This window comes from Nicotiana tabacum, chromosome 7, assembly GCF_000715075.1.
Source record: "Nicotiana tabacum cultivar K326 chromosome 7, ASM71507v2, whole genome shotgun sequence".
Lineage (NCBI taxonomy): Eukaryota > Viridiplantae > Streptophyta > Magnoliopsida > Solanales > Solanaceae > Nicotiana > Nicotiana tabacum.
The window spans coordinates 160,160,816-160,180,316 of record NC_134086.1 but is presented as its reverse complement, the minus strand read 5'-3'; the positions used below and the strand labels follow the sequence as shown (position 1 = coordinate 160,180,316).

Here is a 19,501-nt window from a genome sequence, read left to right as displayed (position 1 = left end):
TCAATCTTTTCATCATTTGTAGTCTCAATATGATAGCCATTTTGGCGAATATCTTTGAAACTTAATAAGTTTCTTTGAGATTTACTACAATATAGTGCTTCATCAATAACCAAATTTTTTCCTCCTGGTAGTAATAAATTGGCTCTTCCAGAACCTTCAATTAATCTTGTACTACCAGATATTGTATTAACATTCGCTTCTTTCATTACCAAATAAGAGAAATATCTCTTATCTTTTAAAATAGTGTGTGTTGTAGCACTATCCAGAAGACATATCAATCTTGAGTCCAACTGAAGACTGGGGAATTTTCATATTCTTCATAAAAAAAAAAATACATCATAAGAAATATGAAAGACAAGCGAAAAAAAAAACATTAAGAAATACATTAGGAATGTAGAAACTAGCAACATATGATGCATTAGTAAAATACACTCAAGAAAAATAAACTAGTTGCAAACATAAAAATAACAACTTTTATAGCTTCATTCCCCAGTAAGATGATTAGTTCTTCAGTCAATATCCTCAAAAAAGTCTCCAACTTTTAAATGAGTAATATTTGTTAGGCCTTCAAAATAATGATCTTTATATGCAAGATGTGCCTTAGAATCATATTTATTTGAGGGACCTGCTTCATCATTATTTTGAAAGGTCAAGTGTGCCTCCACATTTATTTTAGGGAGGCTTGATAAAGTTTGACAAAATGTTATGGCGTACAACAAATGCGTGCTCAATAACCTCTCATACCACATCGGTGACACATACTAGCTTTACCTTTTGAATGATTAATTTGAGAACCCTTATTGTTCTCCAATTTATTTCCACCATAATGACGATAATTGTTTTGCCCCATGCCACGTACACGTTTACGACCATGTCCACGACCACGGTAATTATTTTGTTTTCTTTCAAACTTATCATACGTTGCTACAACATTCACTTCCGGAAATGGAGCTGACCCAGTGGGACGAGCTTCATGATTTTTCATTAATAGAGTATTATTCTGCTCAGCCACAAGTAGGCATGTGATTAACTCAAAATATTTCTTAAAACCTTTTTCACAGTATTGTTGTTGTAGCCCACATTTGAAGTGTGAAAAGTAGAAAATATTTTTTCCAATAAGTCCTCATCTGTGATAGTGTCTTCACATAATTTTAATAGAGAACTTACTTTAAAGGTAGCAGAATTATACTTACTTACGGTTTTAAAGTCTTGCAACCTTAAATGTATCCACTCATACCGAGCTTTCGGTAATACCGTAAGTTTTAGGTGGTCATATTGATCCTTCAAATTAATTCATAATTCAAGTGGATCTTTTACGGGTAAATATTCAGTTTTTAACCCTTCATGTAGATGATGACGAAGGAAAATCATGGCCTTCGCTTTATCCTGATTTGATGCTTCATTTCCTTGTATAATAGTATTTCCAAGACCTTTAGTGTCAAGGTGAATTTCAACATCAAGAGCTCATGATAAATAGTTCCTTCCGGTGATGTCAAGTGCCACAAATTCAAGTTTTGATAAATTTGACATAGTGAAAACTATCATAAAAGATGAATAAGTTAGAGAAATAATTATAATAATAAACAATTAATGAAAACAAAACGATTAAGGTAAAAGAAATGAAAATAGAGCTATATCATGTTAACAATCTACTATTTCATTTTATTCTTGCCATAAAGTAGAAATTACATACTTGTTTCATTTCACTTTATATTATTGATATATATGTGTTAATAGAATTGAACATGACTAACATTATTTATATGTTCCAATAAATATAAAGTAATTAAAAAATTATTGCTTGTCAATTCATTTTCTTCAAAATGTCTTAAAGATATATTTTGATCCAGGGAGTCCATGACATTAGTGCATAACTAGTTTGATGACTTTGAGGTCCTCTAAGAGTTGAACACGGAAGGAAATAGTTATTTAATCACTGCAATGTACTTAAACTATTTAAGATGCTCAAGCGCACAAGTAATCTGCAAACAGTGAGCATATGATATGTACTGCCATAAATAAGATGATTATAATGATACATACCTTAATAAAATATGGCTCAACTTAGCGGGAGTTAAGAATAAAATTAGAGCTTCGTGCTGATAACGTGTTATAAAATAAAAGTAATGCAGTAAAATGTAAATAAGAAGAGAAAGAAAGAAGGGAGAAGTGTTTTCTTCTTTCACTTTGGTGTATTTTTCCATTGCAATTACATGGCCTTTTATAGGCGTAAAAAGTAAAGATGATGGACATAAAGTAGGAAATTTAATCTTTAAGTTATTCACAACATGGGCATCCAATGTAGCATTCAAAGTAGTATCCAATGTACAAACTATTCATAACAAATATAAGAAATCCAATGTTACATTAATTATAATGCCAAAAACCACCATTTATATTAATTACGTGAATATTTTATAGTATTAGCTTTGTGTTTTATGTTGCAATCAAACATTGTATTAATTATACGAGATTTTATGTTAAGTTATATGTTCACAAGATTCATCGCTACTGGTGAGGTTGGAGGATTTGCAAGAACGGTTATACAAATCCGAGATCCTTGAACTATTTCAGATTAAAATGGATTGGCTCTTATAATACACAAACTATTGCGAACAAACTGGTCTAACAGACATTTTAACAGTGAGAATCCCGCCATCACTCGGCAATTGAGAGTTCAATTGAGTTGCCAAGTATTTTGATGAGATTTGTTTCTGCTAACAAATCAAAGGAAGACACGGCATTCCGTGACAGGGAGAAAATAACCCTGCAAATAATTCAAAACTAGCGAGTCCAATCCACATTGAACCACCTAGGGATGTGATTGAACAATTAAGATCACTCTACCCTCAACATAGTCCCTGATAGAAAGGCGTACTATTTCTTCCTTCACCTCCTTTAGCTCTTCTTAGTAGTCGAGGTCCAAGCACCGATCCATAGGCGAGAACCAGAGACAGAATCCAAATATTCATAGAGGTATTCGAATGCTAATGAGCAAGTCCAACCATCCAACCGACTACCAGCTGTGTACGTAGTGCCAAGTTTGACGACATTCCATTTGTTTAGGACAAGATAAAGAGCAACTAGTTATCTCGCTAAGCATAATTCAAATTCTATTCAGGTTTACACAAGGTTCATCAATTAGTAGCATGTGGTAGAATTACTATGTAGCCGTACTTGCAAAGCATTGATGAGACGGAAAATGAAAAACACTAGCTAAACATAAATATACCAGAAGTACTAAGAGAATCGGATGCCAATTTAAAGCTGGAAATGTTCCCTTATCATCTCTCAAAACAAAATTTGTTCCATTCAAACTCGCCCATACAAAAACAACTTAGTCTATAATTTTGAAGATGGGACTTAACCAAGAAACTAGTAATCCCGTGCCATGACTTCTCTAAGCCACAAGAGTACTGGCGGTGGTTGATTCACTGCAAGGCAAAAATTGACCTTAGTAATGCAATTCACTAGATTTTGTAGAATTATACGAAATGCAGGAAGTAAAAAGGGCTAAAGTGGGGGGCGTTAATAAAACTCATCTGATATAACCCAAAGCAACTATAACACACTCGACCACATTGTGCACACAGAGAGCTGCAAGTAAAACTTTACAAGGTATGCACCTCACTAGTGACCATCGTAAAAGATCTATACGAGCGCAATGTTGGGTATTTTGCACATCAAGGCAATGCCAAAAGGTAAGGGATGCATAAAAGCAGTAACAAATTTATTAAATCAAATAATACAAGTCCCGAACTAAAATTAATCCACCACTTCATTCATAGACCTACATAGCACATTTGGTGGAACCACAGAGAGCCTCCAGGTAGAATTAATTTAGCTAATAAATTTTCCTATGACAAGTATTTAACATCCCAGGGAAAACAAGATATTTTGAAACAAAATTTCAACTTGCACACATATAACACATACAAAACCAAAATAAAATGTGTTCTAGATGATTAAATCACAAGCAGTTCATCGCTAAAATAAAATACACAAGAATGAACTTACTACTTCCAGACTGGTGGAAGCTTTTTTGTTTTCTTATAGTAGCGAGCAAGTCGATGAATCCTGCTCTCGACGAGAATCAATCTAAACTTGGAATCCTTGTCTTTCCTGTTTCTTTCAAGATGCTTCCTGATGGCCACTGCTTTCTTGATAAGGTGGTAGAGATCCTCGGGAATCTCAGGAGCAAGTCCTGATAGGAAACATTAATAGGTTAAACAAGTATTCCTTTAGAAAACTTATATCAAGGAACAACTTAGATACACAAAAAAGAAAAATGAGTACCATGAGCCTTCAGGATTCTGAGAATCTTGCTACCGGTGACACTTTTCACTTGAGCAATTCCATGAGAATCACGAAGAATAACACCAATTTGAGAAGGTGTCAAACCTTTCTTTGCAAACTTGCAGATGTTATCCTCAACCTGGAAAGCACAATATTGCTGTTACTTGAGAAAAGCTGAAATAATTTGATCACGTTTCAACAGTCACACACCAGTCAGTTGACCGTTTTGAATTCAAAGACCGTTCCTCTACATAAAACTTGAAACTCTCAATGGACCAAAGCCTAAAAAGTTATATCATGAGGTATGGTGAACTGAAATCACACGTTCAAACAACATGGAGAAAGGATTACACAAATGTTAGTGGAAATCTGTCATCGTGCATCCATGTAGAAACTACAGGCATTGAAGAGGCAGCAGTAACTTATCCTAAAGGTCACATTTCCTAAGGCCAGTAGTTAATCCCTTATATCGGTGCTTCAGTAAATTTCAAATGAATTTACAACACTCCTAGACCTAGAAATCCCACCCGCAAGCTAAAGATGCGCACATATTTAGGTCCCAACTAATAACATAATCATCATTAAAAGAAACTAGCTATTCAGCATTTCCGTAATTTTTTAAACAAGTATTAAATAAGTAAATCAACAACCAGCTATATGAATACTTTGCTTTATCCAGGTTTTAGTATTTAGAGGATTCACTCCTGTCATTATGTAGAAATTTAGAATTCAGGCAAGGTATCATTACAACCTCTATATTTTTCTTCCCCATTTTATTAGTTATCAAATTATATGTAGGAAAGGAACAAAAGGAAAATTCAATTTTTTTAATAAGCAAAAAATTCCTTACATCAGGAGCAGAGATTTTCAGCCAGCTTGGTGGAGTCCTCTTGTGAAGAAGAGCTGAAGCTGAAATACCCTTACTAAGCACCCCAAAAAAAAGATTGACAAAATACAAAAATCAGTACAATGTGGCATGAACAAGTGATACTTAAACAGGAGGTAATAATGAACGAACCCTCGACTGTGCATACGACCCATGGTGGCTGTTTGGTGGCGTACGGTGGTGTGAGAGTGGCTGCCGCGCTCCGGTTGGGTCTGTCAGCGAAACCCTAGAATAACAACTGAAGGAGGGTTAGAGTTTTCTATATATAGGTTCTATATTTGCATTGAAGTCCTTGGTATATTTTGAATTGTAATTTGGATCTTTTAGGATAATTACATATTACACCCTGATGTTCTGTGATTTTCAAGAACCCTCTTATAGTGACAAAAAGAAAGACTCGCCCATTATTTCAATGCAAAAGATACAAATTTGTCTCCAAAACTATGCAAAATGATCAAGTTTTGTCTAATTGCTGTTAGATCAATCTTTGTTGTTACAGTATAAAAATGGGTTCAATTTTTCTTCAGTGACTAGGTTCCATTATAAAAGATTGATCTCCACCATTAACAAATAGTTCAAGGGAAAATCTCAATCGTTTTGCATAGTTCATTGGCAAATTTGAACAAGTTAGAATAAATCAAGGTTTAAAAATTTTGGCATTACATTTACTAGCGACAATAAGGCATGGCGAATGCTACAATTTTTGCACTGAAAACCACTAAAAAAAACCTCATTTCCTAAAGTTTTAGCAAACTTCAATTAGTCAAACATACTAATATCGACAAATTCATCAAAATATGCTTAAGTTCTCAATTCTACCGGAATTAATATGCATCACCAATTTCATACTCTAGTTTATTTTAATACTAATTGGACAAAATGCCCGTAAACTTTTTTTCACCAATTGTTAAATCGACTTTTGTTGCTTTGTCAAAGTCATCTTTAACTTTTTGTGAACAATTTTAGAGAACAAAAGGTTGTGAGAATTTTCAAATTCTAAAAGATAATGGAGCTTTTAAGTTGTGTATGAGAAATGGAAAAATAAGAAGATGTGAAGGATATCACGTTTGGTAAATGAAGGTGATATTGTTCATGTGTGCATTTTTGTGAATTAAAGTTGATATTGACAATGGATTAAGTATGGCAGCAAGATGAGATATAGTAGATATAAAATAAAAATGGTGGTTATTATGTTGTAAATTGAAGGAGCAGTTGTTAAGCAAATTCGTATGGATTCAAGTCAATTTGCAGAGTGTGGCGATGCAATTGAAAAAATAAAAGGGATTTTATTTGTAATGGTGGAGATAGGGGTGGATGAACGATCTAATTGATGTTATGCATGGAGGAGGTGTTGTGTGTAAAGGATTCTTGACTAGTGTCCTGTTAACATAGGAAATATTGTACTTGTTTATTTGTATCTTTTTGTATCCTTCAGTCAACCTATATTCTAGAAGTTTGTTAGGTTTATATCTCATCTTATCCTTATGTATCTTTCTAGTTGTAACTATGCTCATACAAGGAGCTTCTTTATCATTCTGCAACTTATACGTTTTATGGTATTAGAAGCTTAAAGGAGCTCTTGCGAGTCATATCCTAATTTCTTTTCCCATCCCTATCCGACTCAAATGGCTTATGTTGTCAACTCTGATGTGACGAACAACACTATTGTTCAGTTTAACTCTGTCACATAACTTCCCATTAAGCTAGTAGGTAGTCACAATGTTTCCCTTTGGAAGGCTCAGGTGTTGATGTTTATGCTTGGCCCCAATCTGTATGGCCATCTTGATAGAACTACCCTGCTCCTAGCCGAACTATCTCCTCGAGCAACGAAACTGTTACCAACCTTGCGTACCCAACTTGGTTTCACCAGGATCAACTAATTCAAAATGCCATCCTGGCTTTAGTTGATTCTACCATTGCTGCATATGTTGCTTCAGCCAACGCTTTAAAGGCTGCTTGGGATGCGCTTCACATAGTGTATGCAAATAAATCCCAAATGCGCATTTTTAGTCTACGTGATCGCTTAGCTTGCCTTGCAAAGAATGCTCTACCTGATACTGACTATATGCATTAAGTTCACTCTCTTTGTGATGAACTTGTTACCGTTGGTGCTTCTGTTACCAACGAGAAGCTTATTGTGAAGATCATCACTGGTCTTGAAACTAAATTCAAAGAATTTTCAGCAGCTATTCGGACACGAGATACTACTATCTCATATGAAGAGTTGTATGAGAAGTTACTTGATCATGAACTTTTCTTGAAACATCATGATATTCGCTCTTCTCTCTTAAATTCCGTTACTGATGTTGTCGCACAATGCTCTATTGCGCAATCTCGAAACAACACCAACATAGGTGTATCAATACAGCAAACAACAATTAACCCAATCAAGGCCAACCATGGAAATCTAGAAAGAACTCTGCTCAGCCTGATAACAATTTGACATGTCAACCATGTGATCGTCTTGGTCACTTTGCCCGAGTCTATCGCAACTACTCCCACAACCATTTTCAGGCTAGAGCCAACTTTTCTGGACGTCAACTACTACAACAAGCATCATCATCAACACATGGGCACCCATCACATTGCCTATGATGCTCAAAGCCTAGCAATTGCTCAAGACTACGACGGGCCAGAGGAAATCGCTATTGGTAATGGTACCATCATACCAATCTCCCAAAATGGTAATACTGAACTAAAATCATCAATTATTGTTTCACCCTATCTAATACTCTTTGCTCTCCTGCTATAAAAAATAATCTCATATATGTCTCTCAATTTTATCGTGACAATAACACCTCCATGGAAAAATATTTCTTTTTTTTTTAATCATGTGAAGGATATGAGTACGGGGGTGCCGCTAGTTCAAGGGCGGAGTAACATGCGACTGGATGCGTGACCACCAACTAGCAATCTTAAGTACAATGTGGATGTTCCAATTCAACTATGGCACCGACGTTTGGGTCATCCAAATCGTCGCACTTTAAACAATATTTTGCATAAGTTATCAGTGTCTGTTAGTTCTTCTAGAATAAGTTCTTATTGTAATTCCTGCAATTCTAATAAAGGCCACAAATTACTTTTTTCAGTTAATTCTTTGAAGAGTCAACGACCCCTCCAAATAATTTACAGTGATTTGTGGGGGGCCTGCATCAATTTTATCCATTGATAAAAAATAATATTATATTCCATTTATGGATCACTTTTCAAAATATATGTGGCTGTACACCTTAAAATCTAAACAAGAAGTTTAGGAAGTCTGTAAAACACTACATCCACTTTTAGAAAGACGTTTTCAAACAAAAACTTCTTCTTTTTACACTGATGGAGGATGTGAATTCCAAAGCTTAACTTCCTACTTAAAATTATAGGGCATAGAATACTTGGTTTCCCTACCATACACTCCACAACGAGTTGCCTTGGTAGAACGTTGTCATCGACATGTTATTGAAACTGCAAAAACAGTTCTATACCAAGCCTCGTTATCCTCTAATTTTTGGAGTTTTGCTTGTCATCAAGCTGTATATCTAATAAATAGACTCACTACATAAATTTTAAATAATCGGTGCTTGTATAAAATTTTATTTAAAGAAGCACCGAATTATGAGTCTATTAAATTTTTTAGTTTTTTATGCTATCCATGGCTTAGACCATATGCCAAAAATAAATTAGAACCAAAGTCAAAACCATATGTTTATTTAGATTTTTCGAATAAATATTATTCTCATCAATGTTTTGATCTTGTCACCTCCAAAATATATCTTTTCCGAGATGTCGTATTTTTGAAATATAATTATCCCTTTTGCAAATATTTTCCAACAATATAAGGATACTAATAAACTCTCAGCATGGGATATATTGGTTAAAGATATTAAAAAAGAACACAGTGATATATCTCCTTTAAGTGTAAGTTTTGAATTGCCATCTCTAATTTCCATGCATATACAGTCATGGAGTGCTCCTAATCTTCCTATGTGTGCATCATCGCGTTCAAGTAATGATCTCTCCACTTTGTCTTCAAACTCTACTTCATCTCAAACTTCACCACCTGAAAGTAACCCTTCTGGCCAAAATAATCGGAATCAATCCCCAATTCCAAATCAACATTCAGCAGCTCTTCGAAGATCCAACCCACCTATCACCATAACCTACCAAAGTCGAAACGCCCTCTCTCAACAACCTGCACCAACCCACAATCAACTCTCACTCCCTAGGACCAACTCTAATCACCCTCCCTCTCCCCCTCGTCATCTAATGACCGCATGCTCTCAGACTAACAGTCTGAAACCTATCTGAACCTATACCAAACACCTTCAAATAAACCCAATCCCACCCTTACTAGTGAGTTGTCATGCAGTCTGAATTTGATATTTTAGTCAGAAACAGAATGAGGTTGATTGCATATGGTTATTTATGATTAAGCATAAGCCTAATGGTTAAGTTGATAGGTACAAAGCAAGACTTGTTGCGAAAGGGGTTTACTCAGCGACCTGTTTAGACTATCATTCCACCCTTAGTTTGGTGATTAAACTCATAACTGTTCGTTTAGTTCTTGCTATTGCTACTCAACTATCTTGGCCCATTCACCCGTTGGAAGTCAATGACCCATTCTTATAAGAAAGCTTGAAAAAATGTCTAAATGAGGTAGCCTACAGGTTTTGAATCTACTTTGCATCCTACTCATGTATGTAACCTTAATAAAGCTATCTATGGTCTGAAAAATCTTCACGAGCTTGGTACAATGAGCTGAAAAATCATCTTCTCACCCTTGGTTTTATTAAGTCTGAATATGATGCATCTCTTTTTATTCTATATAAATATGAATTTACTGTATACATCATTGTTTATATGGATGATATAATTGTGACTGGTAACTAGCCACAGACAATGAAGTCCATAATTGATGCTTTGTCTTCAAGGTTCTCTCTTAAAGATCTTGGGTTGCTTCATTGCTTTCTCAGTGTTGAGGTTACTAGGGGTGGGCATAAAATCCGAAAAATCGAATTCCGAACCGAACCAAATTAATTCGGTATTTCGGTTTTGATTTTTTCGGTATTTCGGTCTAATTCGGTATTGCAATTTTGGTATTTCGGTACGGTCCTCGGTATTAGAAATTTGAAATTTCAGTATACCGAAATACTGAAATACCGATTTTTTAAAAAATATTTTCTTATTGCCCAGTCCACTTCCCAGCCCCAGTGCCCAAGTCCAAACTTTTTTTGACTTAATTCCCACTTCCCAGCGCTCCAGCCCAACGCCCCAGCCCACTCTAAAGATTAGGGCTAATTCATTAGGTTAGGCCATTAGCAATTTGGCAGTACAAAATACAGATACAGTTGACAACCTGATTGAGTAGGCGATTTGGCGATTTTCGAGCTCCGATTCCTCACTCCTCACTCCTCACAAATTTCCGGGCAAACGAAAACACTGTTGTTGCAAACTTGTGATAGTTTCAATTTTCAAAGGTATGTTTCTACAAGAATGTGGGGATGGCTGCTATTTACTTTTATGCTTATATACCTGTAACCTGATCAACTCTTTAAATGTGCGAAACATGAGTCTGTAAGTGATTCTTAATCTGTGTTTATATTTGTTGAATTTTGTATAGATGGCAGAAGAAAGTAGAGTAAGTGATGTTGGTTCAAGTGAAAGTTTACCTATTACGGTAGATAGCAACACCAACACCATTGATACTCAAGATACTAAGAAAAGGAAAGCCATGCAACCTAGGTCTGACGTTTGGAACCATTTTGATAAATTTAAGGTAAATAGGGTTGGTAAAGCACGATGTAAATATTGTAAGCAAGCTTATGCTGCTAATTCATCTAAGAATGGAACAACATGATTGAAGAATCATTTGCTTAGATACAAAGAATACCCACTTAACATTGTTAAAGATAAAAGTCAAACAAAGATAAATTTTCAATCTTGCCAAAATGATGAAGGATCACTTTGGAAATTTGATCAAGAAGTGGTTAGGAGGGCCTTAATTGAGATGATAGTTATTGATGAACTACCATTTAGCTTTGTAGAAAATGAAGGCTTTATGAAGTTTATGAAAAAAACTCAACCATTATTTCGTCTTCCTTCTCGTAGAACAATAACAAGGGATTGTTATGAAGTTTACGGTTGAATTGAATCAAAATCTAAGAAGGTCTTTTAGAGAAGCACAACCAAAAATTTGCCTCACAACAGACACATGGACTTCATTACAAGGAATAAATTATATGTATTTGACAGCTCACTTCATTGATAGGGATTGGAAGTTGCATAAAAGAATACTAAATTTTTGCCCTATCACTAGTCATAAGGGTGAAGAGATGGCTAAATCTTATTAGGGATTGTTTGCTTGAATGAAATTAGACAAGGTTTTCACTATTACCGTGGACAATATTTCTTCAAATGATGTCACAGTCAAAGAATTATCTAAACAGTTAGATATGTAGAAAACTAATATGATGAATGGTAAACATCTTCATGTGAGATGCATGGCTCATATACTAAATCTAATTGTGCAAGATGGTTTGAAAGAACTTGATGCTTATGTGACACGTGTTAGAAATATTGTGAGGTATGTGAGATCTTCGCCTGCAAGGACCTTAAAGTTTAAACAGTGTTGTGCACATGTAAAGGTAGAATGTACCAAAACGTTGTGTTTGGATGTTCCTACTAGGTGGAATTCTACCTATTTGATGTTGTACGACACAAAACTTTGAAAAGGCCTTTGACAAGTTACATTTTTTTGATGATGGATTTTCTGCTTATCAATGTTCTCATCTTTGTGAAGATGGTAGTAGTACAGGTCCTCTTGAATCTGATGATTGGGTGAATGTGAGGAATGTGATAGAGTTCCTTAAAAGATTTCACGAGCTAACTAAAAAAGTTTCAGGTTCACGTTATGTCCCTTGTAATTCTTATTTTGAGGATGTATCTGAACTTTATTGTCATTTGAAAATGTGGTTAGTTAGTGAGGATGAGCATTTGAGAAAAATGGCTGAGCAAATGCAAGAAAAGTTCAAGAAGTATTGGGGTGAGCCTGAAAAGATGAATAAAATAATTTTTATTGCTTCCGTCTTGGATCCACGTAATAAATTTGAATATGTTGAGGGAGCACTTGAGAAACTTTTTGGGGAGGAAAAAGGGAAGAAAATAAATGTTGAGGTGTATGCTTATATGAACTCTTTGTTTGGAGAGTATCTAAAAAAGTATTCAACCGGATCTTGTCCTCAATCTCCATCTAGTTCTACTTCATCTAACAACATATCTAATACATCTAGTGAGAGTGTTATAAATGCATCTTTAATAAGGACGAAGCTTTACTTGAAGAAATAAAAGGAAGACAGTGGAAGTGGGGGTGCTAAATCGGAGTTGGATAAATACATTAGTGAAGAACAAGAGCCTTTTAGTGAAGAATATGATATCTTAAGTGGGTGAAAAACACATGCTCCTAGATTTTCCATTCTTTCGGAGTTGGCTCGTGATGTGTTGGCCATTCCAATTTCTAGTGTGGCGTCAGAATGCGCGTTTAGCACTGGTGGCCGTACTCTTGATTCATTTAGGAGTTCATTGACTCCTAAATGTGTGCAAGCTCTTATTTGTTTTCAAGATTGTCTTAGAGAAGAGAAGAATCCTATTAGTGTTGAAGAAGATTTGAAGTATCTTGAGGAACTCGAGCTTGGTAAGCTTTAATATTTTGTGTATATTTTAGTTCAAAATAATATATCATACTTGTTTATTTGTATGACATATTTGGTCGAATTATCTTTAGATATGGAAAATAATGGAAGCACTACTAGCATTGTTTGACGTATAGTTGCAACTTGCAATTCGAGTGGTAAGTTTAATACTCTATTTGTTTGGTGATATACTTTTGTAGTTTTGTTTTATTATCATCAAAAAATAATATTCTAACTTATGATTTATATTTTTTTAGGTTCAAGTGCAATCATGCCCGATGCTCCTAAAGTACGCTCTGATATTTGGGAACACTTTGAAGTGAAAGAAGATAACGAAAAAGTTCGCAAAGTAGAGTGCAAGCATTGTGGTCAAGACTATAATGTTAATCCAAAGAGGAATGGAACATCTGGTTTAAGGAAGCATATATAGCGTTGTCTTGCGCGTCTTCCTGGAATCTGTATTTAAGAATTAAGACTAAGTTGATTCGAGACTATTAGTGTAAACTTGAATTGAGGGATGCCCTCTCTGTTTTGCACTTTTTTTATTTGGCTGCTATTGTGTTAGAGACTTAGAGTCTGAGCCTGTTAGACTTTTTTGGCTGCTGCCTGCTATTGTCTTATCTTAAATGTTGTGTATTTGTGTTTATGGTTTGGTTGTTCAGTTGTTCTTGGCATTGGCAGTGTGTAAATGTAATTGGCACAGTGCAATTGGCTGTTCAGGTGTTCCTGATGTTGCTGCTACATGTTAGTTACAATTGCAGCTTGGCAGTATGTAAATGTTTGGCTGTTTAGGTGTTCTGCAGATGGTTTGGTTGTTCAGGTGTTCTGCAGATGCTTGTTACATGGCCTGAAATCTGAATGCTAGCCATCTCTTCTAAAGAATGACAAGAATAATTCTGTTTTTTCTTGCTTGGCTGCAGATCTATTAGCTTCGCTGCAGATACTTGTTACATGGCCTAAAGCCTTCAGTCTAATTCTGTTGTGTGCCTGTGTCTATTTAAGAATGAAGGACTGAAGGCTATATGTTAAATGTTAGTTACAACTTATAATTATATGCTTGTTGGCTGTTGTTGTGCGTATGAAGATGGTTGCAGGCTTGCAACACAATTGTTGTAAAAAATCATTTTGTCCTTAGTTCCTAACAGTGCTATAGTAGCAGCAGTTTGTGTGTTTTTTTTAAATTTTCCTGTTAATGCATTTTTTATGCGTGGTTAATCTGCTTCAACAACTTAATTTCAGTAGTTGACAGCCTTGACACGTCTATATGAAAAAGCAGCTTAATATTGGAGCAGAAACTTCATATTGAAGCAGTATCAAAATTTAATATTGAAACAAAAATTTCAGTAGTTGACGCGTCTATATTTTAAATTTTACTCATTAATGTATCAAAACGAAACCGTAACGAACCAAAATAAGAAATACTGAACCGTACCGAACTATTTTGGTACGATATTTGGTATACACAATCGATAAATCGAATATCGAATTACCGAACCGAAGTGCGCAAATACCGAACTGAAATACCGAACGCCCACCCCTAGAGGTTACTCCTGATGACAACTAGCTGCTTTCTGCTTTCCTTATTGGTTTAGTGCTAACTCTGCTAGGTATAGGTAGGGAGTCTTCTACAAGTCGCATTATTGATTGATGACCTGATTTTGGAAGCAGTCGAGATGCCTTTGGTGGGGGAACCCTTTCTACGCACAGCAGATGGTTTGCTCATATCTTAGCATAAGTATATCAAATATCTTCTCCAAGATGTTAACATAGCTGAATGCAAAAGTGTTCTCACACCCATGACATCTACATGTACCTTTGAAACTTCACTTGAGGATTCCAAAATGGATGTCACTCTTTATCGTTGAGTCATTGGAAAGCTTCATTACCTATTCTTCACTCGGCCTGACATTGCCTTTGCAGAAAGTAAATTATCTCAATTTATGTATCAACCGGGTGTTTCTCATTGGAAAGTTGTCAAGCATCTTTTGAGATATCTTTGTCATACTACTCATATTGGTATTAAGCTTGCTAAAAAATCTGTTGCTCAATTGGTTGCCTATTCTTTTTCGGATCGGGCTAATGACCGACTTGATCGTACTTCTATCATAGGGTATATTGTATTTCTTGGTGGTTCTTTTAGCATGTATCTTTTACCATTTAGCCTAGGAATTATTGTATATTACCCTTCTAAATAATGGTATTCTTATCTCTTACACTTATGTACTGCTTTATAAATATAATGACAACTCTAAAACATTACTATAGGGCATTATTATATCATGGTATCAGAAGCCTAAAGATCCTACCCTAACCCCCTAGCATCGACCGTCGATGAAATTCACGGCTGAAGCATCTCTTGTTTTCTCCACGTTTTTTCCTTCTCTATTACTTATGTCTTCTTTTTGCTATCAAGCCTTATTTAATTAATCCTTTCCACTGTTACTTTATAGATTTTTTAATATTCTTTTAACTTTCTTGTGTGCCCCGCATTACATACCACAGTTCTTTACTTTTGGTCTTTCTTCTTTAAACCATTAGATACAGAATTGTTCTTTGCCTTTTCTTTTCCCCCCCAGTCAATTCTGATATTTAAAAATTAAAAAAAAGAAGAAGAAAGCCCATCTCTCGTTATTTTGTTCTTTCAATTTCGTTTCTTGCTACATATTCTTTTATTATTAATATGGTTGGAACTGTTTTTTCTGTGCATATTAAGGATCTTGTTCCTAAAGTTTTAGATCAAACTAATTATCTTAAATGGATACATCTCATTTAACTTGTTATTGAGATGTATGATTTGTTTGGACACATTGATGGTTCTGAATCACCTCCTTCTGAATTTAATATTTCTTGTGATGGTACTTCCAAGTCAGTTAACCCTGCCTTTGTTACGTGGAGAAAGCAAGACCGTCTTCTTCTTACTTGGATTCAAGCAATAATTCACAGTGACCTTATTCCTATGTTATAGCATTGTTCTACAGTTGCAGGTGCTTGGACCACATTAAAAAATCACTTTCTCCATTAATCCACGGCGTGAGAAATGCAGTACAAGCATCAATTATATACTATTAAAAAGGGAGATCTCTCTACAAATACTTATATGTCTAAGATTCAGGACTTGGCTGATTGCCTCCACTCTACTGGCCGTAGTGTTAATGACTCTGAGTTGGTTCGATGTGCTTTGAATAGACTTCCATTGTCTTATGATCTTTTGTGATTATGGCCTTGCACATGTGTCCTGCTCCTCGATTTTCTGAGTTGTGGATGATGCTTCTTACTCATAAGGCTCGTACTTTGCCTTCTCCTGATCTAGTATCACCTACTACGACATTGGTTGCTACAGTAGTTGATCCTCTTTTCTCAACCTCTTCGGGATATCGTGGATGTAGTCATGGTCATGGTCGCGATCGTGGAGGTAGCCGTGGTCGTGGCCGAGGTCGTGCTCAAGATTACAGTCGTGGTAATATTTCACAGTTTCATTATAGCCCGTCACCTTCCCCAGTTCCTTGTGGTGGTCCTTTCCAGCATTCTACCTTTGGTCGTGGTATCTTGGTTCCCTCACCTTATCACTTGCCTGCATTTGTGGCTCCTACTCCCACTTCTACTACTGTGATTTGTCAGATTTATGATCTTTCTGGTCATATGGCACTTGCTTGTCCTCAACGCCATAACTACGCTTATATTGCTCCTAGTCTTCAGGCGAATATGGCAGCACTCTCATTGTTGTCCCCTCCAGACAAGAATTCGTACTTGGATTCTGGTGCAACCACACACATGACTAATGATTTGGGTAATCTCTCTTCCTTTTCTCTTGTTTCAAATGATTCCATCTTGGCTGGTAATGGTACTCATATTCTTGTTAATGGTGTTAGTTAACTTCTCTTTCTACTCCTTCTTGCTTCTTTACTTTGTCTCATGTTTTATATGTTCGCATCTTTGCAATAATTTATTATTTGTTCATCAATTTACCAAAGAAAATAATTGTGGTACTAACTTTCTTCCTTGGTGTTTTGATGTTAAGGATTTGGCGACGGGGAAAGTTCTGCATCACTCCCGCACTGATGGGCCTCTCTATCCTTTTCTGTCTTCCTCTGCATTGTCATCGTCTGCTCAACCATCAACTTTTGCTGCTCTACATGACTCTAGTTCTATTTGGCATCTACGTTTGGGGCACCCAAGTCATATTGTCTTAGATTTACTTAGATCTAGAAAGTTAATTTCATTGTCTAGGCCTTTTTCTATTATTTTTTTGTAATTCTTGTTTAAGCTCTAAACATTCGGCTTTGCCATTTTCTTTAAGTACTTCAACTACTTCTTATATTTTAGAGTTAATTCATCCTGATGTTTGGCAGTCCCATGTGCCCTCAGTTAGTGGTTATCATTATTATGTTCTTTTTATTGATGATTTCACTCATTACACATGTATTTATCCTCTTCGTCATAAAAGTGATGTCATATCTTATTTTACCCATTTTAAACTTCTTGTTGAAAATCAATATGTGGGTCTATTAAAATATTTCATTCAGATGGCGGGGGCGAGTATCAAAGTTCTTCCTTTATCTAATTTCTCCGCTCACATGGTATTCATCATCAATTATCTTGTCCTCATACACCTCAGTAAAATAGTGTAGCTGAGCGTAAGCACCGTCATATCACAAATGTTGCTCGCGTTATACTTTTTCATACTCATGCCCCTCTTTCTTTATGGTTTGAAGCTTTTCTTACTGATGTTCATCTTATTAATCACCTTCCTTCTTCTTTCCTGGCTAAGCTCTCTCCCTATGAGAATCTATTTGGGGTTTCACCTAACTATACCATTTTAAAACATTTTGGGTGTCTTTTTTATCCTAATTTGCATCCTTATCGTTCTCACAAACTTGACTCACCTTCTTCTCCTTGTATGTTTTCAGGGTACAATTCTAGTTACAAGGGATATCGAGGTCTACATCTTGATACTAGTCGTGTCTATATTAGTCGGTCTGTTCTCTTTATTGAGCATTATTTTCCATATGTAAATTTATCTGCTTTTCTACCTCCTCGTTTTTTTGTGTCCTATGTTCTCCTCCTTATACCTACTGCATTACCTAGTCCTACGCCTACTGCACTCGAGTCTACTAGTTATGCCACTACTTTTGTGTCCCCCCTTTTTTCCGATTGAATCTCCTAGTTTATCTTCCCTTCTTCCTATCTCCTTAGACTTCTCTTCCTTGTTGTTATCTAGTACTGATTCATGTCCTATATCCACCTCCACTATTGAGCCATCACCTTCAATCTCTGATTCTACTCATCCCATAATTACTCGATCTAAGTGTGGTGTGATTAAACCAAATCCGAAGTATGCTCTTAATTCTATGTCTTTTGAGCCTACTTGTTTCAGCTCTGCAACTAAGGATGCTAGATGGCGTAGTGCTATGGAGAAGAGTTCAATGCCCTACTTGCAAACCAGACGTGGTCTCTTGTTTCTCATCCATCTATTGTTAATGTTGTTGGCTGCAAATGGGCCTATCGAGTTAAGCACAAGTCTGATGGCTCTCTTGATCGTTCTAAGGTAAGATTGGTAGCCAAGGGCTATACTCAGGCACCTGGTGTGGATTATGGTGAGACCTTGAGTCCTGTTGTTCGTCCCACTGCTATATGCATAGTTGTCATTATTGCTATTTCTCGTGGTTGGTCTATTCATCAGTTCGATGTAAAAATGCATTTCTTAATGGTTATTTGCATGAGTATGTCTATATGGAGCAACCACATGGGTTTATTGACTCTGTCCGACCATACTATGTTTACAAACTATATAAGGCATTATATGGTCTCAAGCAGGCGCCTCGTGCATGGTTTAGTCGGTTTGGTTCCTTTCTACTAGCACATGGGTTTCAGAATAGCCATGTAGATTCATCTATATTTGTTTATTCATCTGGTGGTCAATATCTTTTCTTGTTATTATATGTGGATGGTATCTTACTGACCGGCTATGATCCTAGCTTAATATCTTGGTTTTCTAGATTACTTAACTCCGAGTTTTCTATTACTGATCTTGGTAATCTTCATTATTTTTTGGGTGTTCGCGTCACTCGGTTGGCGAATAGTTTGCATCTTTTTAGAGTAAGTATGCTCGAGATATTCTTGATCGTGCTAGTTTGTTACAGTCCAAGCCTATCTCTACTCCATCTTCTTCTCGATCTGCCACTATTGAGGACTTTGTTATTGTTGATGGTACTTTATACCACAATCTAGTGGGTGTTTTACAATATTTGACTCTGACTCGACCAAACATTGCCTTTGCGATAAATACAGCTAGTCAATACTCACATGCTCCTACTTCCGCTCACATTGCTGCTGTTAAATGTATTTTGTGTTATATTGTCGGTACTCTCGATTTTGGGTTGTTATTGAAATCAGTTACTACCTATTCTCTTAATGCATATTTGAATTCTGATTGGGCTGGTTGTCCTAATACTCGTCGGTCTACCACTGGATCTCTGGTTTTCTTTGGTTCAAATCTCATTTCTTGGTCTTCTAAGAAGCAACATATTGTCTCTCGCTCTAGTACCGAGGTTGAGTATCGTGCCATGGCTCACACTGTGGCTGAGGTATTATGGATTCAACAACTGCTACGGGACTTGCATAATTTTTCTCTCTGATGCGCCAC

General features: G+C 36.0%; 2 protein-coding genes and 1 long non-coding RNA gene across 5 annotated transcripts; 2 read left to right on the top strand and 1 right to left on the bottom strand.

The window, feature by feature from the left end:
* Window positions 1–3,260: 3,260 nt before the first annotated feature.
* On the bottom strand, window positions 3,261–5,462 carry LOC107827027 (small ribosomal subunit protein uS15-like). Its single transcript, XM_075217951.1, has 5 exons — window positions 5,315–5,462; window positions 5,147–5,219; window positions 4,297–4,435; window positions 4,018–4,204; window positions 3,261–3,434 (listed from the first exon to the last, which is right to left on the bottom strand). Exons 1-5 carry the CDS (start codon window positions 5,335–5,337, stop codon window positions 3,401–3,403), a joined length of 456 nt encoding a protein of 151 aa, XP_075074052.1. The 5' UTR covers window positions 5,338–5,462; the 3' UTR covers window positions 3,261–3,400.
* A 5,032-nt stretch (window positions 5,463–10,494) lies between these two features.
* On the top strand, window positions 10,495–13,577 carry LOC142161902 (uncharacterized). 3 transcript variants are annotated; one of them, XR_012693627.1, is made up of 4 exons: window positions 10,495–10,647; window positions 12,688–12,860; window positions 12,951–13,016; window positions 13,116–13,577. It is a non-coding gene; the product is annotated as an uncharacterized LOC142161902 (long non-coding RNA). The 3 variants fall into 3 exon arrangements; XR_012693626.1 differs by having other exon boundaries at window positions 10,791–12,860; XR_012693625.1 differs by having other exon boundaries at window positions 10,495–12,860.
* Window positions 13,578–15,446: 1,869 nt separating this feature from the next.
* On the top strand, window positions 15,447–17,208 carry LOC142182593 (uncharacterized). The gene is made up of 2 exons (XM_075256804.1): window positions 15,447–16,645; window positions 16,877–17,208. The coding sequence occupies exons 1-2, from the start codon at window positions 16,075–16,077 to the stop codon at window positions 16,915–16,917; spliced, it is 612 nt and encodes a 203-aa protein (XP_075112905.1). The 5' UTR covers window positions 15,447–16,074; the 3' UTR covers window positions 16,918–17,208.
* The last annotated feature ends 2,293 nt before the right edge of the window (window positions 17,209–19,501 follow it).